The sequence below is a fragment of the Propithecus coquereli genome, unplaced genomic scaffold (genome assembly GCF_000956105.1).
Source record: "Propithecus coquereli isolate 6110/MARCELLA unplaced genomic scaffold, Pcoq_1.0 Scaffold125, whole genome shotgun sequence".
NCBI classification, from domain to species: domain Eukaryota; kingdom Metazoa; phylum Chordata; class Mammalia; order Primates; family Indriidae; genus Propithecus; species Propithecus coquereli.
In genome coordinates, this window is record NW_012136636.1 from 7,674,052 (window position 1) to 7,696,720 (window position 22,669).

Genomic DNA, 22,669 nt, shown 5'->3' on the forward strand with positions numbered 1-22,669 from the left:
AGAACCGAGGGTGCCAGGAATCAGCCGCGTCAGTGCGGCCTTTGTTACGTTATCGACTGGAGAAAAATGGGTGCCCTGCAGACTTTTTAAGATCAGGAAACAAGAAGTCAGAGGGAGCCAACTCATGTGGTCAGGTGGGTGCCTGATGATTTCCCACCAAAATCTCCCCACATTGCCCTTGTTTGGTGAGAGGGGTGAGCAGGAGCGTTGTCGTGGTGGAGAAGGACTCTCTGGGGAAGCTTTCCTGGCGTTTTCCTGCTAACGCTGTGGCCGACTGTCTCAAAAAACACTCTCATGACAGGCAGATGTTACCGCTCTTTGGCCTCCAGAAAGTCAGCAGCAGAGTGCCATGAACATCCAAAAAAACCGTTGCCACAACTTTCGCTCTTGCTTTGACTGGACACGTCCACCTCTCAGTAGCCACAGCCTTGACTGTGCTCTGTCTTCGGGGTCTACTGGTAAAGCCACGTTCCCTCTCCTGTTACAGTTCTTCAAAGAAACACTTCAGAATCTTGTTGATCCCACTTGTTTACAATTTCCGTTGAAAGCTCTGTCTTGTCACCTGAGTGGCAAGTTTGCTCAGCTTTAATGTTTCAGCCAGAATTGTGTGAGCTGAACCAGCTGAGATGTCTGGTGTTGGCTACTGTTTCTGCTGTTAGTTGTCTGTCCTGTTCAGTTAGAGCACGAACAAGATTAATTTTTCCCTCCCAAATTGATGTGCATGGTCGGCTGCTCTGGGCTTCATCTTCAACATTGTCTCATCCCTTCTTTTTTTTTTTTGACACAGAGTCTTGCTCTGTTGCCCTGGCTAGAGTGCCGTGGGGTCAGCCTAGCTCACAGCAACCTCAAACTCCTGGGCTCAAGCGATCCTCCTGCCTCAGCCTCCCGAGTAGCTGGGACTACAGGCATGCGCCACCATGCCCGGCTAATTTTTTCTGTATATATTTTTAGTTGTCCAGCTTATTTCTTTCTATTTTTAGTAGAGACGGGATCTTGCTCTTGTTCAGGCTGTCTCGAACACCTGACCTTGAGGGATTCTCCCGCCTCGGCCTCCCAGAGTGCTAGGATTATAGGCGTGAGCCACCGCGCCTGGCCGTCTCGTCCCTTCTTAAAACCGGTTATCCATTTGGAAATGCTGATTGCTTTGGGGCATTAACTCCATAAACTTTTTGTAAAGCACGAATGATTTCACTGTTCTTCCACCCAAGCTTCACCATACATTTCGTCTTTGTTCTTGCTTCGATTTTAGCAGAATTCATGTTGCTCCAATAGGGATTCTTTTTAAACTGGTGTCTTATCTTAGTGTCTCAAACTAGAGCCTGTTGAGACATGTTATAGCAAGTTGATATGAGTGTATTTTGGTGCAAAAAACTTTTGGAATGCATGCATAGTTTTTTCCTAATACATATTTTCCATGAACTTTGTGAAGACCTGGCATACAAGATATTTAACAAATCCATAAGAAAAAGACAATTTAATCTAAAAAAAAAGATAGTTCACAAAGGAGAATATCCAACATGGCCAATAAACATAAAAGGTCTTTGATCTCATTTATAATCAGGGAAATGCAAATTAGAGTCCTAAAATTATGCTACTAAAATAATACCAATAAAATTAAAATTATTAATAATACCAAGGATTTCTGAAGGTGCGGTGCTCTCATACACTGCTTCTTAGAGGGTGAGTTGCCACAAACACGTTCGAATTCAGCATTAGCCAATAAAGATGTTCAGCTCCCAAGTGCATTAATTTTCTGCTGCTGTGACAAATTCCCACAGACTTCAGGCTTCAAACAGCATCCCCTGATTAACTCCCAGTTTTTCTAGGTCAGGGGTCCAGACATGGGTAGCAGGTGCCCTGCTTGGGGTCTCCCAGGCTGATATCAGGGCTCCAACAAGACCATGTCCTCTGAGCTGCGAGCCTCTCCCAGCCCACAGTGGGTGGCAGAGCTCATCTCCTTGCAGCTGTAGGATGGCCTGCTTTGCTGTCAGCAAAGTCTGCTTCCCTCCAGTCATGCTGGCTTCCATCAGTCGTTTCAGGGCTGAGCGGGCCTTGCCCCAGGGCCTTTGCACGTGCCACCACTTCAGCCTCAGATGCGCTCTTCTCACCAGGGGCCTCCGTTCACCCCGGCAGTAGGGAAATCGCCCCTGCCCAAGTGCTCCCTAACCAACAAGCTCTACCTTGTTTTCCCCCACAGCGCATGTCTATCCTGACACAAACCTCTGTCCTGTCTCCCTCCGAGAAAGGGAGGGGACCGGTCTGTGTTGTTCACTGTTGGATCCACTCATGCCCAGAAAAAGCCATGTTCCAAGGAGGAAGGGCCAAGGCTTGAAGGAGGTGGCAGGACTCCAACTTCTGGTCTCACAGCTGGGCTTGGTGGGCAGCAGGAGTGGGTGTCCACGGGGAAGGTGGGGCTGAGGTCCTGGTGTCCTGAGTGCAGTCCTGCCCTTGGAACTGCTTCCCCATGCCAGTTAGTCTGAGCGTCCTCTGTGCTCTGTCTACGCAGCCTGCAGAATGTGGACAGTTGCGTCGCTCTGAGTGAAGCCCTGTGTGACGTCCCTGTGACCTCACGGGACTGTGTGATGTCACAGCAGGCAGGGCCGGCTGGCCCTGGCTCCACACTCCACTGGCTGTGACTGCAGACCGGAGAAGGTGGCCAGTTTCTTGTTTTATCACAAAGGCGTTCTCCACTTGGAGCAGCACTGAGGGGCGAGCGGCTGAGGGCCCAGGGAGCTGGTGGGCAGGTGAGTTCCCAGGTGGCCCTCTTGGCGGCAGGAACAGCCCTCCCAGCATGGCCCTGTTCCTGGCGGGCGTCCACGAGGTCCCGCCATGCTGAAGGCTTCTGTTTTCCAGGCTTGACTGCTCCGCCCGTCCGTCAGCACCATGATGAAATATGCGCCGGACATCAAAAAGTCCCCACCGCACCTCCTGAAGAAATTCGCAGGTGACGTAGAAAAGGCCACTACTGGGGCTGTTGTCATCCGTGGTGTTGACAGGTGCCAGGCCTGGCTGCCGAGGGAGGCAAAGACATTTGCGCTTTTAAGATAACCTGGGAAAACACCGAGGTCTTCATTTTCTTAAATTTCATTACAAAGAACCACCCGAACCTGAGGTTTTATATGCTAAGAAGTAAGAACTATGTTTAGCTGTTTCCGAGGTTAAGGGGTCAGAGGCGTTTTCTCTCTGTGGTGCCCAACGCGCCCTTCATTTACTTCGTGATTGGAATTGAGAAGTAAGTCTTTTATTACGGAAAAACACTTCTCCACAGCGAAGCTCTCTTTCCCACTTCTGTCTGGTGACTGCGCCGAAGACAGACGCACCCCTGGGATTGTCAGTGTGAGCAGACAGTGTGGTTGTGTTGACTTGAAACCAGGCCAGGAAAGTTCTGGAAGCGTGCACCTTCCCTGGGTGGGAAGAGGCAGACGCTGCCTCCCACTGCTCATGTTTCTGTGTGACTCGAAGTTTTTTCTCAGCCGAGCTTGTATCCATGCGCTACTTCTGTAATAAACCACCTACAAGAAAATGGAAGGAAAAGAAAAGAAATTTGGCTTTCGTATTTTGTTGCTTTTGCTTGGGTGGCAGACGAGGGAGCGTTTCCGGGCCGGCCCAGATTCCGGGAGGCGTGTGACGCTGCCGCCTGCCCAGGGCCCCGGGACCCAGCAGGCCGGGCAGTGGCATCTGCTGCCCTGGGAGGCCTCTGAGGCCACGTTGCCACCGGCTCTCTGTCACACCGGGGGCAGGCGCCTTCTGGGACAGGAGGAAGACCCCAAGAGGGTGCTGTGCTTTCTGCCCCAGAACGCACAGGACAGGTACCTGGGAGCCCCGAGGGAGTGGCGGAGGCTACCAGGAGCAGGTACTCCGCATGTGGCCAGTAGGGTGGCCCCTCTCGTCTCCTGGCCACCCTGTAGCTGGGCCAAAGTCAGGGAGAGAGCGATCCCTTCCCCAGGCCCTCCAGGGCAGCCCTCCTGGTCTCTGCCCAGGCTCCTGAGCCCTGGGGCCGCTGGGGGCCCAGCCTGCCCTGCCAGGGGGTGCTGGGGCCGCTGGAGGCTGGCGCCCTCCCCTGGGTGCGTGGGGCCAGGTGGGGGCTCTGTCAGGGCGCCAGGGCACGGCCGTGCTGCCTCTGGGGGCACACCTTGCCAGCAGGCCCTGCTACCCTGATGGCTGCCCGCGTGCAGCTCTCCCAGTGCCTGGAGGATGGGTGCGGGAAGAGGACTAGGCTGTCTCTAGCCTCCTTTGCAGATTTCAATGCAGCTGTTTTGTTGAGTGTTTTTGTTTGTTTAGGCTTGTTGGGCAACTGTAAAATGGCAAGGCTCGGTTTCGTCCTGTTTCGGAGCCAGCTTAGGTGATTGGGTTGTTGGAGGGCACTGGCGGGTGGGCGGAGGAGACAGAGGCCAGCAGGGCGCGACGGCGTGCAGCCAGCCCGCGGGGGCCTGTCCTGTGGCACAAACCTGCCTCCCCTGGCCCCGCCCGCTGGCAGGCACTGTGGGTGAAGGTGCAAGATGAGGACTTCCCCAGTGAAAGGACCAATGACAAACGGCCTGCCTGGGTGGGAGCTGCGGACACCACCCCTGGACTTCTCATGGGACATCCAGCCTTGGCTAGAGGCTCTCGCCTGTCGGGTTTGTGTATATCTGTTGTCTATTAATTGGTGTGTCTAAAATTAATGTCAATCCCCTCACAAAGTTGCCATGAAAATGAAATAAAATAGTTTCTGTGGCAGTGCCTGGTAAACTATAAAGTACTGTACACATCTGAGTGTTCTGGGAGTGGCTTGTAGGAAAGAGTCGGGTCTCAAGAAACAGCGCAGCCGCTTCTGCCCTCGCCGTGGTGCTGGGGAAGGGCCGGGGCGGTGGACGCATTTGTGTTCTCTCTCCCGAATCCTGCGGGTTTGTGGCCCCCGCGCTCTCCAGGCCCCAGTTCGAAGGCTGAAGTGCACTCGGGACACGGAAATGGCACCTGGGCCCTGCACACCTTGCGTGAACGCCCCGAGCCCGTGGGTCCGAGTCGGCTTCCTGGTGGCAACGAGCCCGTGTCCCCTCGCTTCTCGTTTTGATTTCTCAAGCTCCAGAACTGGTGTCTTTTATCCTAAGACAACTTGATCTATGGTTTAAAATTCACAGTATCAAGAAAATGGGTCTCTAGTTTTAGAGATTTTTACCTTGTTTGTGACACCTGCTGGGAGACACAGTAAGACTGGACACGGGCAGGCGCCCAGGGCCTGGGTAGAGGCTGAGTCCCGTGGCACGTTTCTGTCGCTGCTGTGCCCAGAGTCACACCTGAGCTGGGCTGCAGAGACCTCTGCCTCGTGTGTCTCGCTGGCCATGGCGTCGCTGCCCCGGGGTCTCCCAGTGGCCAGCCTCGTGCCCACCTTTCTGATGGCGTGTTCTCCGAGTGGGGGGAGTTCTGGATGCTTCCATGGTGCTGGTTGCTGAGTCTGTCGGCTCCTAGGGAACAAGATCCACCGCCGCCAAAACCCGAGGGGGCATGGGCAACGTGGGATGGGAGAGAGGACAGGCGGGGAGCTGGGGAGGCCCAGGCGCTGTCCCCCATCTGGGTGTGACACCCAAGGCCCGCGGCTCTCCTCTAGGAAGTCTTCCTGCAAGTGAGGCCTTACCAGGCAGAGAGGAGGCAGACTAAGCAGAAATGCCACACACGTGAGCCGTGTCCAAAATGAGGACGCGCCCTCCCTGGGGTGGCATGCCCACCTCTGTTATGTGCCACCCCAGGCACCGTGTGGCCTGACGCGTTCCTCTCCTGCCATAGATGCGGTAAAACATGGGTGACAAGCTTCTCCCTGATGTCGGAAAAACCCTAAAGCATTCACCGTCATGTCGGCATGCGCACGTTCAGCCCCGGCATGGCAGGCCGGTGGGGTGGGGGTGCCCCCTGTGGTGAGTGCCGGGTGAGCAGCTTACCCAGACCTCACGGTCAGGGTGGAGGGTGAGGGGGGAATGCACGTGTCTGCGAGACTCCCTGGGGTCCGGTGGGTTTAGGGAGCTGCACGGAGATGCCACGAGAGGTGCAGGAAGTAGTGAGAACACCGGGGAAGGGAGGGAGTGGGTGCCGGGAGGGCCAGGGTGCTGGTGGGATTAAGGGATGGGGGTCAGGCGTGGCTGGTAGGGAACCAGCTGCTATTCCGAATCCCATATTAAAACTGTCAAAGTGGGAAAGAATGTACTAAAGTTTGGCGATGTATTTACGTGGTGACGTGGGAGAGACGAGTCAGTGTGTGAATGCGAACGACGCAGCACGCGGTGGGCTGTGTCCCCTGGGCTGTTGGCTCCAGCAGCCCCGCTGGAGCCTGTGTGAGGGGCCCTGCGCCCCAGGGCCGCTCCTCCCTGGGTCCCAGCTCTGCCACGCCGGGTCCTGTGATCTTGGACCTCGTCCGGGTCTTCCCAGATGGGGCGCAAGAGTCACCCCCAGAGCCAGCCAGGGGCTTGCGAGTGTTCGCTGTTGTGACTGTCACCATTCATGTGATCGTCCCAAAGTGGAGATGTGGCGGGACTCTGAATACTTGAATTCTCGGGAGCTTGTGAAGCGGCCGGCGCTGTGTCCACCCTGGAGTTGTGCTCCCGAAGGGAGGCTGTTGGTGCTGCCGTGAGACCCCTGAGGCAGGTGCCTACACCTGGATGTCCGGAGGCAAAGCAGTGCGGAGTCACATCCAGTGCACATGGCTACCGCACGGAGCCAGGAGCGCAGGTCTGTCCAGCCCACAGCACATGGTCGCTCCTCCGTCCCTGGGGCCCCCGTGAGCCTGGCTGTGCGAGGTCAGGGCCTCTTCCTGCCAGGTCAGGGCCCTGCAGGGCCCTCCCAGGTGCCTCCTTCCTGGAAGCAGGAGGTCACAAGGAGCTGCATGCTCTCCCCCATACAGCCTGGGGACAGGGAGCAGCAGAGGTGAGCCAGGTGTGTCCTGCCCCACTTGGGCCTTGCTGATGTTTCTGGAGGCATGTGGTGGGCTATAGCAGGCCTGGCGTTGGCATGGATGTGGCGAGAGGGTGAAGGCCACGTCATTGCAACCTGCAGTGAGGCTTCTGGGGATGGGAAGTAGCAACAGCAGGCCCCACAAGAGACCCTCAGTCTGAAATGACAAATCAACCCTAAGGAGAGCAAGCAGGGTCCCTTGAGGGTCCCCCTCCCCGCCCCATCACCTTGTGACATGGTAGAGACCCCAGCAGCTTGGTGCAGAACTGGCATGGGGACATGGCAGTTCCTGGAGGAAAGGTCTCTGCCAGCCCCACCTGCAAGTGCTCTGGGAACCCCTCTTCCTCCTGGGGGTGCCATAGGAGCCCTCCTCCCCCTGTGGGTGCTGTGGGAGCCCCTCCTGCTCCTCCTGGGGGTGCTGTGGGGGCCCCTCTTCCTCCTGTGGGTGCTGTGGGAGCCCCTCCTCCTCCTCCTGGGGGTGCCGTGGGGGCCCCTCCTCCCCCTGTGGGTGCCGTGGGAGCCCCTCTTTCTCCTGGGGGTGCCGTGGGAGCCACTCTTCCCCCTGGGGGTGCCGTGGGAGCCATTCTTCCCCCTGGGGGTGCCGTGGGAGTCCCACCTCCTCTCAGGGCAGCTTGTTCATCATGATCTTCAGCCCTGGGCCCCTCCGTGGATTTGAGGGGCCAGTCTCGGGGTCTGAGTGCACCCTGGGTTGCTCGGGATGCTGAAAACAGTCCCTGGCCAGACGCTGCCTCTGCCTTCTCTCCACAGCACGGTTCGTTGTTTCCTTTTTGGGGGAAGGTTTGAAATAGGCATTAAACTTTGTGTTCTTTTGATTCAATTTTCGCATTCTGAGATAACCCTCATCCCTGGTGACGACTTCACCTCCTGTGTGCTTGAATGTGAGTTAATCACAGGTTCGGGCCTGGGCCCCCGAGTGCCCACAGTGTCACCTGCGCCTCTCGATCGCTGAGATGTACGATCTCCTCGTCAGTAGAGGACCCTGCATTGTTCTATGTAATTAACTTGACTTTATGTTGCTCAGAAATTTAATTCATTCCAGAGACTCGTATGATGCATAATTTTAAAAATAACAAAAACCACAGAGGCCCCTCCCGACCACGTCCTTCAGCACACACGCGAGTGCCTTTGTTTTTGGTGATGACAGCTCTCCGTGTGTGTGCTCTTGCAGCGTGCAACATTCCTCTGTACGACATCTGTGACTACAACGTCTCCAGGGACTAGTGCAAGGAGCTCGAGTGCTGCTTTTACAAAGGCGTCTGCTACGAGAAAGCAGTTCCCAGTAAGTACCCCGCCAGGATGCTGCACAGTGGGCGCGTGGTGGCCAGGGACCATGCTGTCCCCCACCCCCGCCTGTCCCCCTTCCTGGGTTCTCTGCTTGCTGGAAACACCTGTTTATTGTTCTCTGGTCACATTATTCTGCTCCATGTGCTAGTGGGGACAGAAGAGTTTGAGGGCGGTGTGACCTGGAGGGCCCAGACGGGATGGCCTTGATATGGAGGGGTCAGGTGATATCCCTCCTTGAAAGAATTTGGTCTCTGGGAGGTGAGGGTATGTAGACGGCTGGGTTTGAGGAAACAGAGCTACAGAAACAACTGGTGAGGGCCCGGCGGGCTGCTGGCATGGTCCAGCCAGGACTCCCTGAGGACAGCTGAGAAAGAGGCTGGACCCTGGCTGGGACCCGCCCTAGACTGCTTCAGCCCAGTCCTCGCACCCAGATCCCCCCTAAGATTTTCCCCCAGCCCCTCAGGCACAGGGGTGGGCCAGGCAGTTGGGGTGGGGGAGGCCCTTGCAGGTGAGAAGTGCTGGACGCCGACTCTGACCAGCGCCAGGCTTGGGAAACACTGGCCTGGACGTCCCTGCCCTGGCCTCCACCCCGTACCCTCGGCGCCCATGGTGAGTAAATGCACATGGGTGTCACATCGCTCAGGGGACTTCTTCGTTTCCTTTATTTCTTTCTCCTGCGTTTTCAGCCAAATCAAGTCCCTCAGAGACAAGGCACCATGTCTACTTCCTCCCCTGTGCTTAGGGTGGCTCAGGAAGGCAGGACAGTGGTGACTGGGGAACGTTACTGAATACTCACCTACCCTACAGGAAGAGAAGCAGGGGCAGGATGCTGGCTCGCTCCCGGGCAGGAAGTCTGTCTTGCTGAATGCTGAGGATTTCACACTTAACCAAAAGAAGATGAATTTTGCCTTCTCAAAAAGAGGCAATAAGAGGCCACAATGCATACTATCAATCGTCAAGAAGATTTTCCAATGATATCTCCCTCAGATCCTGATTTTAGAACACATGGGACCAGACTCTGCTTCCAGGAGACCCCAGGATTGAATACCTTCCCCTGCCTGCAGATAGAAACAATTGGAAGTTCTCTTATTTTCTTTAGGCTATTATTTTTATTTTTATTTCTTTGAGACAGTCTCGCTCTGTTGCCTGGGCTAGAGTGCTGTGGCGTCACCCTAGCTCACAGCAACCTCAAACTCCTGGGCTCAAGATATCTTCCTGCCTCAGCCTCCTGAGTGGCTGGGACTACAGGTGTGTGCCACCTCACCCGGCTAATTTTTTCTATTTTTAGTAGACGGGGTCTCACTTTTGCTCAGGCTGGTCTTGAACTCCTGACCTCAAGTGATCCTACCGACTCAGCCACCCAGAGTGCTAGGATTACAGGTGTGAGCCTTGGTTATTATTTTTATTGAGATAAAATTCTCATACCATAAAATCACTGGCTTTTCATCTACACACAAAGTTGTGCAACCATCACCACTTTTTAATTCTAGAACATTTTCAGCACTCCCACTCCCCCGCAAAAGAAACCTCATACCCATTAGCAGTCAGTTCCCATTGCTCCCACCTCCAGCCCTTGGCAACCAATACTCTGTCTCTGCAGGTTTACCAATTCTGGACTTTCTATAAATGGAATCACACAACATGTGCTTCTTTCACTTATGTAGTTTTCAAGGTTCATCCATGTTGTAGCATGTATTAGTACTTCATTTCTTTTCCATGGTTGAGTAATATTCTGTTATATGGATATGCCACATTTTGTTTATCCATTTATCAGCTGATAGATATTTGAGTTGTTTCCACTATTTGGCTATTATGAATAATGCTTCTCTGAACATTTCTGCCCAAGTTTTTGTGTGAACATATATTTTCATGTCTCTTGGATATATACCTAGGATGGGAATTTCTGGATCATATATTAACTGTATATTTAAATTTTTAAGGAACTTAATTGTTTTCCAGGATGGCTACGCCATTTTATAGTCCCATCAGCAATGTATGAGAATTCTAATTTCTCTATATCTTTACCAACACTTGTTGCTGTCCTTTTGTTTATAGCCATCATAATGGTGTCAAGTTGTATCTCATCGTGGTAATGATTTGTATTTTCCTAATGAATAATGATGTTGAGCATCTTTGCATGAACTTATTGGCTAGTCGTATATTTCTCTGGAAAAAAGTTTATTCAAATCCTTTGTCCAGTTTTTAATTGGGTTGATTATCTTTTTACTATAGAGTTGTAAGACCTCTTTACATATTTTGGATGTGAGATCCTTCTCTAATAGATGATTTGCAAATACTTTCTCTTACTCTCTTGGCTGTCTTCTCACTTACTTGATAATGTCCTTTGAAGCACAAACATTTTTAATTTTGATGATGTCCATTTTATCTATTTTTCCTTTGGTTGTTTATGCTTTCAGGTCATATATAAGAAGCCATTGCCTAATCCAAGGCCAAAGAGTTATACCTATGATATCCTCTAAGAGTATTATAGTTATACCTCTTACATTTAGGTCTTAGATCCATTTTGAGTTAATTTTTTGTGTATGATACAAGGACAGTATTCACTTCTTTCTTTTGCATGGGAATATTCTGTTGTCCCAGCATCATTTGTTGAAAAGACTATTTTTTCCCCACTGAATTAGCACCCTTGTTGAAAACCAATTGCCCATAAAACTGAGAGTTTATTTCTGGACTCTCGATTGTATTCCATTGATCTCTATGCCTATCCTTAGCAGTACCCCACAGTTTTGATTACTATAGCTTTGCAGTAACTTTTGAAATCAGGAAATGTGAGTCCTTCACTTTTGTTTTTCAAGATTGTTTTGGCTGTTATAGGTCCCTTGCATTTTCACATCAATTTTAGGATCAGCTTGTCAATTTCTGCAAACAGAGAAAAACCATCCAGTGTTTTGGTAGGGATCGTGTTGAATCTGAAGATAATTTGGGGAGTATTGCCATCTTAACACAATATCAATCTTCTGTTCCATGAGCAAGGGATGTCTTTCCATTTATTTAATGGAAAAGTCTTTAATCTCTTTCAGTAATATTTTGTAGCTTTCAATGCACCAATCTTGACTTTACTTTGTCAAACTTATTCTTTTTAGTGTTATTGAAAATGAAATTATTTTCTTAATTTCATTTTCAGAGTGTCCATTGCTAGCATATAGAAATACAATTGATTTTCATATATTGATCTTGTATCTAGTAACCTTGTTAAACTCACTTATAGGTTCTATTAATTTTTTAGTTGATTCTTAAGGATTTCCTGCATATAAAATCATGTCATCTACAAATAGAGATATTAATAGTTTACTTCTTCCTTTATAATCTGGAGGGCTTTCGTCTCATTTTCTTGCTTAGTTTCCCTGACCAAAGCCTCCAGCATGGTGGTGACTGGAAGTCATGGGGCAGACATCCTGTCTTGAGCTGATCTTGAGGGCACATTTTGGTATTTCATCATGAAGTATGATGGTAACTGTGGGTTTTACCAGATGCTACTTATCATATTGAGGAATTTTCCTTCTCTTCCTGGTTTGTTGAGTGTTTTTATCATGAAGGGGTATTAGGTTTTATCAGATTCTTTTTCTGCATCTATTGAGCATATTAATGGGGCTCTTTATGACTCTACATGGATTTGACTTACTATCTACTGTCCTTTCATTTCATCCTGAAGGGCTCTCTTTAGTGTTTCCTGTAAGGACAATTTGCCAATGAAGAATACTCTGACTTTGTTTATCTGAAATGTTTTAATTTATCTTTCATCATTGAAAGAGTTGCTGTATATAGAATTGTTGGTTGACAGTCATTCTGTCAGCACTTTGAATGTTTTGTGTCATTGCCCTCTGGCCTCCCTGGTTTGTGATGAGAAACTGCTCTTAATCTCGGGGCTCCTTTGTACACCATGTGTCAGTTCTCTCATGCTGCTTTCAAGATTCTCTTTTTGTCTTTGGACAGTTTATCATGCCTCTAGGTGTGGATCTCTTTTAGTTTATCCTGCTCAGAGTTCACTGAGCTTCTTGAATGTTTAGATTAATGTTAATCAAATTTAGGAAGTTTTTACCATTATTTCTTCAAATATCCTTTCTGCCTCCCCCTTATCTCCTTCCTCTCCCTCTGGGACTCCTGTTATGTGTATTTGGTATTCTTTATGGTATGCCACAGGTCTCTAGTGAATTTTTTATTTCTGTTACTGTACTTTCAGCTCCATAATTTCCATTTGGTTCTTTTCTTAATAATTTCTGTCTCTGTATTGATATTCTCTATTTAATGAAATATTATTCTCATACTTTTATTTCTTTAGACATAATTTCCTTTAGTTCCTTGAATATATTTAAAATAGTTGATTTAAAGTCTAGTAAGTCCAATGTCTGGACTTCCTTAGGAATAGTTTCTACTGATGGCATTTTTCATGTACATGGCCATACTTTATCATGTCTTTGTATGTCTCATATTTTTGTTGACTATTGAATATTTCAGGTAATGTAACATAGCAACTCTAAAAACCAGATTCTTCTACCTCTCCAGTGTGTATTGTTGCTGCTGTTTGTTATTGTGATTATTGTTTGTTTGATGACTTTTCTGAACTAAATCTATAAAGTCTGCATTCTGTGGTATGTGACCACTGAAGACTGCTTGGTTAACCTACTGGTCAGGACAAAATTTTCTTAGCTGTCTGGAAACATAAGCCTCTCAGACTTTGTAGAGGGGCTTTGTATGTATGTTGGGGCATACCTTTGACACTCAGCCAGATAGTTTCCAACTCTGCCTTAGCTTTTACTTCCTGCTTAGGCAGATCTTCAAGGTCAGCCAGAGGTGAGTGCTCAGGGCTGTACTAGGCATATCCAGGGCCCTGGGATTGTCCATGGTCTTTAGATTCCCAGGTATATGTCACAGCTTTTCAAAGCTCCCTATGGACATCTCATTTACCAGATTTGCCTTTTAAGCTTTTTGTTTAGCCTATTGCTTTTCCCCAGTTGCTATCCACCACGTTAGCCAGTCACAGTTTTCAACAACTGCCTCTGATTGTTTGAACACATGCCTGGGGAAAAGGCTATTCTTGCTAAATGAACTCAGTTCAAATAAAGATGATCTTCCAGGGAAGCACTGGAAAATTCTCTGGCAATGGGGTTTTGAAGGAGCTCCCACCCTGTTCTGCCTCCCCCACCAGTAGCTGCTGGTCTTCTCCATGATTATGGGCTGTTGATTTCCAAGGCTACCATTGAGCTGGAGGATGGGAAGGAGAGGTGGGGACAGGGCTAGTTAAAATGTCCAAACTTGATGTTCTTACTGAGATTCAGCTGTTCATCTTGAATAAATGATTTTCTGTAATGATTAAGCTTTTGGTTAATTTCCAGACTTCTGAAAAAGTTTTTTTCTGATAATTTTTAACAGACTTCTTATTGCTTTTATGGAGGAAGGAATGGGGTGTGTGGGGAGGTCCTTACTCTGCTTGTTGCTACTATTTAATATCACCCTGAAAGTTAACTCTGGGCTTTACTGAACCTCTATTCTAGTTGTACACAGTTGGATAATGAGAGTTACAACAAGACACGGTGCTTTTTCTGAAGGAATCCATTCTCCTCCTCCTGTCCTCTTGTAAGTCCCATGGCCTTTAGCTAGACTATTACTTAAGAGACCTCTTTGAGTCCCAGGCCCTCCAGTGTTGAATGTTCTATCATACTGCTGCATTCTACAGTTCATTCCCCAGGGTGTGACAAGTACTCCTGGAGCTGAGTCCATGGTACTGGGTGGTGATTTGGCCATAATTTACTGCTTTTTGCACTTGTCACCTTTTTGCTGTTTTGTGGAATTGGTGGTTTGATGCTCACATCTCATATGTGGAGAGCAGCAGACATTCACAACCCAGCTCTCTCCATCCCCATCATGGAGTTGCACTTCTTAGAGAACTCCAGTCTTGTAGGCACTTACACAACTTAGTTTTTCTGAGAAGTCTACTGTATGGGGCTCCTAAAAGCAGGAAAAATTAGTATCCAAAAGATATTTGAATTTTTTCTTTCAATCTTCTCCATATACAGACGTAGAAGACGTTCAATTCCCAGGCCATATCACAGAGCTACTTATGGTCTTTGGCAATAAATACTCCCAGTTTCCTTATATCCCAATGAAACAGAGACCCAATGTGGTAAAATGGGTTGTTCCAGGAAGATCACAGCTAGTAAGGTAACTCAAATCCAAGCCGCTGCTGTTTTTGTAATGCGTCCCATCCCCTGGGCATATTTTCATCGGACTTTTATGCAGGTGTTGGCCGTTCATACCAACCTGTAAATGTTGGCATGAATATCCAACATTGTTTAAGTTGCAGCAATCACCTAATGCCTGTCATTCATTTGGAAACCGAGCCTCATCGCTACAGTGTCTTCCTTACTGGTGTACGGAACCCAGGAAAGAACACTGGCTCTCCAGAGCTTTTGCGCTTGAAGAGGGCTCACTGTTTGTAAGTGTGTGTGCCATGTTTGCCTGGAAGCAACTATTAACCCTCTTTGCATCCTTCTCGTTTTAATAAATGGGTAGCATGGCTGTGCTTTTGCTTGACTTCTGACTTCTTTCCAGCCTGAGAGGTTGGCCCATCTGTGGCAAGGGTCTGGGCAGCGAGCCCTGCACTTGGGTTCTCACTGTGCCCTCAAATTATTTTTCATTTCTTTGACATCTTTCTCATTCAAGATGACGAATGAACCTTTGTGCTGTGCAAGTTGTAGTATTCAGTGACAGGGTATTATGAGTTCTTTGTGCACATAATTCCATGTTATGAAAACCTTTCACCAACTTCTTAAATTGGCTGGTTTGAAGCGCACATTGTGTTATGGCATAATCTGTATTATTAAGACTATGAACTTGGGGAATTAGCATTAGATCTTTCAGAAAGAATTGGGAATTCAAAGAGAAAGACTTGCCTTCATTCTTCAGTTTTGATTTAGGGTACATTATGTAACATGTCATTTCTTCTAAGTATTTGACTTTAATTTCTTCATGGGACTTGCTGAGATGATTTCAAAACTTTTGTTTAACTACATTTGGGGAGAATTCACCAAGATTTTCCTTCAAGAAAACAATCCTTTCTTCAGTTGTTGCTATTTCTGAAAGATGGACCATAATATGTGGTTTACGATTAGTTGTGGCTTGTAACAAGTTGTTGTTAGACAGACACTGTTCAAGGAGAGCCACAGAGATTCAGTGTCTGCTTGGGAGCTTGGTGCAGAGGACGAGGAATCCAAGCACATACAGAGATCAGAGGTGGACAGACAGTGGGATGCTAACACATTGACTAAATAAATATGTCTCAACAGGACTTCACTCACATGTAATTCTGAATTTATTCCGTGAACTAAGATGCAAAGTCACACTAAGGAATTTCCCTGAAATTCAAGAATTTGAGTGTTACCTTCTTGTCCCTTAAAAGATCTTAATTCACTCTTTCACTTTATTCATTCATTTCTAATCCATCAATTGTTTGTTCAGCATTGTTTAAAGTGTACTTTCTCTGTGCACGCTCTATGTGACACCTTGTATTCATTTTCCATTGCTGTGTGATGAACTACCCCAAAAGTTAGTGCCTTAACGTAGCAACTTAGAGCCTTAGCAGGTGGTTTGGGCTTGGCAGTCTCATGAGATTGCAGTCAAGATGTCAACTGAGGCTGCAGTCACCTAGAAGCTTGGCTTCCACGATGACTCGCCTTGCCGGGGAGCCAGTATTAGATTTTACTAGGAAGCTTCTTCTTACCGTGAGGAGTCTTTCCCCAGAGCGAGTGGTCCAAGACAGAGCAAGGTGGAAGGTGATGTCTTTTCACCTGGCTTTGGGATTTGCACCCTGCCACACCTCCTTTGGTGACAGAGGTTGGCCCTGTTCACTGTGGGAGCATCTGCCTGGGCGTGAGAACAGCAGGAGAATCACTGGCACCACCTGGAAGCTGGCACGGAGGCCCTGGGGAGGCGAAGGCCTCACCTTTCCTCCTAGGTGAGGAGATGCCCACAAGAATGTCATCATCTGAGGATGTAGCCGACCAATAGGGCAGACCCTAACACAGGCTCCCTGCTTTGTTCCTTGTACGTGTAGGAGGCCGTCATCTGCCAACCACATAACACCTTTCTCCCTCCAGCCTCTCCCTGATTACTTAGTCAGTGAGCACCATTGGATCCTTTACCATCACTCACTGAGGTCACATTGGTGTGGGAAGAATCAAGGACTTGGGGCTTCGTCATGAGCTGATTGGCTCCAACCCCTTTTGGTCTTCTGACTTAGGTCCCCATGTATGGGATCTGGGTGGCCTCGTCCAGTCCTGTAGACCCCACACATGGGGCTGGTGAATGCAGGTCCCATTGGAATCCTGCTCGTGAGAAAGCCTGGAGGTGGCCCACTGTGGCCTGCCCTCTGTCTCTCGTGGAATTGTGCTTGCCTGAAACAAGTCGAAGTGCAAATCGCTGGTACCTATGAATATGACCTTATTTGGAAAGAGGGTGTTTGAAGATGTAACGAGTTAAGATGAGGTCTCACTGGAGTAGAGTGAGTGCTCGATCCAGTACGACTGATGTCCTTATAAAAAGAGAAGAGGAGACTCAGAGACAGAGAAACACAGAGGGAAGCCATCTGACCCCGGGGACAGAGATTGGTGCGACGCAGCCACAGCACTAAGGAACGCTAGAGATCAAGGCAGCCCCTGATCTGGGGAGAAGCAAGGCAGCCTCTTCCCCTGGAGCATTTAGAGAGCCCAGCCCTGCCGACACCGGATCTCGGACTTGGACTGCAGAGCTGGGAGACGACACGTTTCTGTTGTTTCCAGACACTGGTTTGCTGCAGACTAGCACGCCTTGCAGCGAAATGACATCTGACAATGTTATTGCTGGTTAAAGACACTTGAGAGCAATTTGGAGGGAGGAAGGGGTGAGGGAATTGAAGCTAATCATGTCACTCGAGTTAGGCATTGGCAAGTAAGCCAGTTTCTTTCCTTTGAGAGAGTAAAAAAGCAATTAGAGAAAAAAATAATAATGACAGTAATAACAACAAAAAGAACTGCTGTGCACATGTCTGCCAAGCCCTATGTCAGGAACTTCACTTGCATTAATTTTTTAAAAATCCTCACATCAACCTGATGACCAGAATGTAGAAGGATGAAAACTAGGGTGGGAATATTATTTGACTATAGGACCACGACCGGAGCGGTGCAGAGCTGTTAGGGCTGAAGGGGGTCCAGTGACTAAGACCCTTCAATCTGGCTGAGTCCTGAGCCGGCGAGCAGATGGAGATCCCCGGAACCCAGCAGATGTCAGTCCTCGGAACCCAGCTGGCCTCTGTGCTGGGCGCAGGGCGCTGCAGTTCCCTGGGAGGGGGCGCGGGAAGGGGTGGAGCAGCCACTCCCAGTTCCTCCTCCCACCTCACCCCTGCCTAGGAGTGCAGAGAGGCCGAGACTGTGCACTAACGATGCTTCTGCTCAGGGAAACATGGGGAGTAGCGGTCCCCCCAGAGTCACCTTGGAAGGCTCTGCTCCTTTTTGGGGTGGGTTTAGAGACACAAGCAGCTTGGGGATTGTGGAGACCCTTTATTAAGTCAGAGAAGCTCAGTCAAGTCCAGGGGAGTTTGTCTGTCATCCCCACAGCCTTTTCCTCATGTTCAGTTTTGGGGGGGAACTTCCTGGGCGTTGAGGGACTGTTTCTGCGAGACGGGGGCAGAGCGTGAGGCTGGGGTGGCACAGGAGCAGAGGAGGGGGAGCCGCATCTCCGCCATGCCCCTCAGTGGGCAGGGCGCTCCCAGGTGTCCTCCAGCAGCGCCGACCCCACCCTGGGCTGGCGTTCGTGCAGCTGCTGGGGCAGTGAGTGTGCGGAAGGAGCAAGGATGCTGATGGCCAGGTGCCCCGAGGGGACGCGGCCCTGCTTGGGGAGGGTTAGCTTTCCCTTTTCCTTTCTTTGATTAACTGGGGTCCAAATGAACTTGCCTTTCAGGTTACGTGCAGGTGTTCTCTGCCTTGATTGTGATCGTCGCGAGGGCCGTCATCATCACCATTATCTACAGGTCAGTCACGCTGTCCTTTCCCGTGGACACGCAGAGCTCCAGGGCAGGGGGACGCCCACCACTCCGGCTTCCTCGGGGCTTGGTGTTGCTGAGATGACCCAGAGCAGCACTCTGCGAGCCTGGGGTGACGCTAGCTGGCCTGGCAGGGGGTACCCCACGGGTCTTCTCTTGTCGATGGAAACCATAACCAACGCCCAGTGAGCACCTAAAAGTCTACGTGCTCTACGCAGCCCATTCAGATGCTGTCACTGTCCCTGTCCCAGTAACCGAGGGGTCCTGCAGCTGTGAGTAGGCAGGAGGGATCGAACTCAGGCCCCCCGTGGTCTCCAGTGCTCCCAATCCCTGTGGCCTGTGGCAGGAGTCATATTTGCAGGCATCAGAGCCAGGGGTGTTACAAACCTCTCTGCTCCCTCTTGGTTAGTGGTGAGGAAATGCAGGCTGGGGCCACACAGCTAGTGGCTGTCCACGGGGCAGGGCCAGGTGCCTTCCAGCACAAGCCCTGTCCCTGTGACAGGCACACAGTCACTGATGTCACTTTGTCCAGCAACAGGTGAAGCCATTTTCCTCCTGTGCGTGGTGCTGCATGGTGTCCTGTGTGTATTAACCATGGGTTGACCAGCTGTGACTTGCAGCACAAGGTGCATCTTCCCCTCCCTGCTGTTGTCTTTGGGACCCCAGATGCCACATTTGGCTTGTCTGTCTGGGGCGTGCACGAGACACTAAAACGAGAACTATTAAGGCAAAGCATTTACCTTAAATAATGCACATGCATGGTTATGAAACCTGCGTTTTTAGAGGGAGGTTGGGGGCGGGGTGGCCCAGGAGCTTTCCGTCTTTCATTTCTCTGATTGCATTAAGAGCCCTCTTCCCCTCAGAGTTGTTCAAGAGAGCAGGAGAGAGAAGGAGACAATCCCAGACGTCACGGTCCCGTTCAAGTCCAGCGAGAAAGTCGAGGTGGTCACAACCAGCGATGAGCTGGCGCCGTAGCCTTCCAGCGTCGGGCCCTCAAAGAAGAGTGGCGAGACCGAGGAGGAGGAGGAGGGTGAGACGGTCCTGGGATGTTCCCTCACCAGACGGTGCCTGTGAGAGGCGCTCAACGGTGACGTTGGCCCCTCAACAAAACTTATAGTTGTTGCTTTAGTTTGAGCAAAATTCTAATTTATCTAATTTATCCAACTTGAACACACCGAGAAGCCCGGGGCAGCGCAGGGCTCCCGCCATTTGGCCTGTTGTGCAAACGGTTCCCACCCAACGCCGTGTGGTTGTGCTCAGAGACCTTGTTGAGATTGCCTTGGGACTGCTGAATATGCCGTTTGAAAATAAAACACTTTTTCTTTTTTAAAAAATCTAGTAACATTAACACTATCAGAAGCCGAAGAAACGGAGGATTGAAACGCCTGTGGAGGAAGAAGCATAGCTTGGCAGAAACACCCAAACAAGAAGGTGCACGGCGAGCCACCACTCAGACGTGTGACGCAATGACACCGATGAGGAAAAATAAAGGCATTTTGAAAATTACTTCTTGTGTGGGGTCGTCTTATTCATTGCTCTATTTTTATCTTGGGAGAGAAAGCCTTTGGGGTATGATAAGGTGAACCCCATGCTTTAGGGCTTACGGCCACGCCACTCAGGGCATCGGCACACGACGGCGTCACAGAGGCAGAGGACACGCTGCGCCTTCCTGGGTGTCATGCACACTCGCAGACGAGTCCAGACTTTCCCAGCGTTGGACTTTGCCAGCAATAAGGATGGATCCGACAGGCGTGGCCATATCCCAGAAGCCCCGAAGGTCAGCTGCAGCCTCCCCAAGTCCCTCTCCAGAGCCACCGACAGGCTCACATGTTGCGCACGGGCCAGACCCGGGAAGCCCTCGTCTTGGGGACTCTCACCTTGGACTCGTGCGTTCTCCACAGCAGCCGTGGCCCATACAGCCATGTGCTAAAGGTGTAATAAACAATCCAGACAGAGCAGACACCTCAGCTCAGGATCGTTCGGGTGAGAAGACCCTCGTCTGTGTTCTGGCTGGCGGATGCCAGGTCTGCTCTGCTTTGGGCTTCCTGGGGGAGGGAGGCGGGACGAGTTATGAGGTGTGTGCCTGTGTGTGCCTGCTGCCAGCCCTTTCCTTCTCACGGACATGTCCCCGACCTTAGTGGACTGGCTAAGGCATCATCACACCTGTGTGAAGGGCCACAGAGCAAATATTCCGGGCTTTGTATACCACGACGTGTCCGTCACAGCTACTCAGCCCCGCTATGACAGTGACCGCAGACACAGGCAGCGCCTGCGCGAGAGGCTGTGGGTGACGGCTGGGTTGGGCCTGCAAGCTGTAGTCTGTAAACTCCTGATCTAGACATATCAGAAATTTGCTCTGGAGGCCAGGGGTCTGGGAGTCTGAGGACTTGACTGTCTTCAAATAAGGCCTTTGACCAGTGAGGGGGGTGGGTTTGGCCACACAGTAGAGCTGTCCAGAGGGGGGTCAGGTGTCCCCAACTGACAGAGCCTTGGGGTAAGATGGTCCCAGCCTGGTCGGGACCCCCTTGCAGAGACAAGGCAGAATAATTGCCCCAGGAACAGCACCAAAAGCCCCAAGACTTGGCTGGGGCACACCTACTTTGTGCTTCTACCGTGGACAGGAAATGTAACGTCTGTTTCCCTGGGCACAGACGTGTCTCTTGGCAGCCACACTTCCCAGCAGAGCAGGGCCCTTCCAGCACCCCTGCCTCCTGTTCCCAGGTAGACCCTTCCACTTTTGTTGGCCCCTTTACTAAAGCCCTCAACGCTGCCCCCAGATTATGTGGCCTGGCAACAGTGACTCCCCAGCCTGCAAGGGGTGCCAGGTTGCTGACACCTGGGTCCTCCCCAAGGCCATTCATGGTCACTTGCAGCCCTGTCCTTTGGGAAGTGCCTCTGATTTGGGTGCTGTCGGTGAAGGGAGGGCTTCCCCCCTTGAGGTCCCCAGAAAGCCCATGGAACCCTCCTCCAGGGCTTTTGGGGACAGGGGATGGGTGAAGGGAAACAATCGGTGTTGGGTGGGAAGAGGATGGCCCCACCAGGAGGAAGCCTGAGTCGCCAAGTGCAGGTGAAGCCAGTCGATGTGTGGCCCAGCCACAGCCTGGGATGTGGTGATGTGGTGCAGGCCAGGCTCTGCCCTCTGTGCCATCAGTGCCCTGCCTAGCAAGGTGGGAGCCAGACAGAGCTTCCTGGAGAGTCCCTGTGAGGCCTGCAGGCTTGCTGGTGGCTGTCTGTCCATCTGTCCAGAGTGGGTGGAGGAGATAGAAGCAAGAGCCACTTAGAGGCCTTGTCTAGGGGCTGCCAGACAGTGCATGGGGCAAGGATTCCTGGGCAGCAGCACAGCACCGTGACCGCATGGCTGGGTATCAGGTGACATCGAAAATATTTACCCACCTGTATGGCACACGCTGCAGCCCTAGAGCAAGATCCTGTGGTGCTCTGCTGAGATCATCCTTACCCTGTGTTTCCTGGGTTCTGGTGGCTGCTGGAGTGGGCAGTGCCCGGGGGTGCCTGGGGCAAGCGCTGCTCACCAGTGGGCAGGTGGCGGGGCAGTAAGTTCACACTGCAGTTGGAGGTGCTGGTGCTAGGCCAGGAGGCGTGTGGGACTGTGGGCGAGGCCCCCTCCCTGGGAATGCCTTTGGCTCTTGGAGCAGAGGTGGGTAATGGGATGGGCTGAAGGTCGCTCACCTTTGTGGTGGCACAAAGAGAGGACACGATACTTGCTCTGCATGTAGAGGGGAGCAGGAGGGGCGGGGAAAGGCCTTGGGCTGGGATGCAAACCCACAGCTGTGTAAGGCGGGAGGGCAGGAGGCCAGGCCAGGCCGGGGAGCCCCAGGCTGATGTGGAACTGGACAGAGACTAGAGTGTATGCTGGCAGGTCCCACATGGGTGTGAAGGGCATGGCCTCGGTGGCCCTGCTACATTTGATCTCCAGCTGGGGGTGTAGGGAGGTGGTGGCCAGGCTGAATGCCCAGCAGATCCCACACTGACAGCAGGGAGCTTGTGGTGACCTATGCCCCGTGAGGCTGGGTGGCCCCACTCTCTGGAGGAGAAATCCACGTGACACCCTTCCATGATACCAGCTGGCCTCTGGCTTCTCTGCTCTACCCCAGGCCGATGTGGACTGAACCTGGGTCACTGCAGGGTCTTGGCATGGCTTTTCTCCTAATTGGGTGTCATGACCCAGCCAGCTTCTACATGGCCTGGAGAATCCAGTAGGAATGTGCGGCTGTGAGGGTGAGTTTTACATGTTGACTTGAGATCCGGCCACACATTAGTCTGGTGTGTCTGTGAGGGCATTTCTGGATGTGACCAGTATCTGAACAGGTGGACTGCATAAGCCAAAGGCCTCCACAGAGAGGTGGGCCCTGTCCAAACCATTGAGGGCCTGAATGGAACAATGGCAACGTA

The 22,669-nt window shown here is 50.9% G+C and overlaps 1 protein-coding gene across 1 annotated transcript; it reads left to right on the forward strand.

The window, feature by feature from the left end:
- The first annotated feature begins 2,703 nt into the window (after positions 1–2,703).
- On the forward strand, positions 2,704–19,639 carry TEX29 (testis expressed 29). The gene is given in 6 exon segments (XM_012637937.1): positions 2,704–2,744; positions 2,854–2,944; positions 8,111–8,221; positions 18,178–18,247; positions 19,123–19,289; positions 19,599–19,639. Coding segments are annotated over 5 exon segments (450 nt in total). The 5' UTR covers positions 2,704–2,744; positions 2,854–2,883.
- The last annotated feature ends 3,030 nt before the right edge of the window (positions 19,640–22,669 follow it).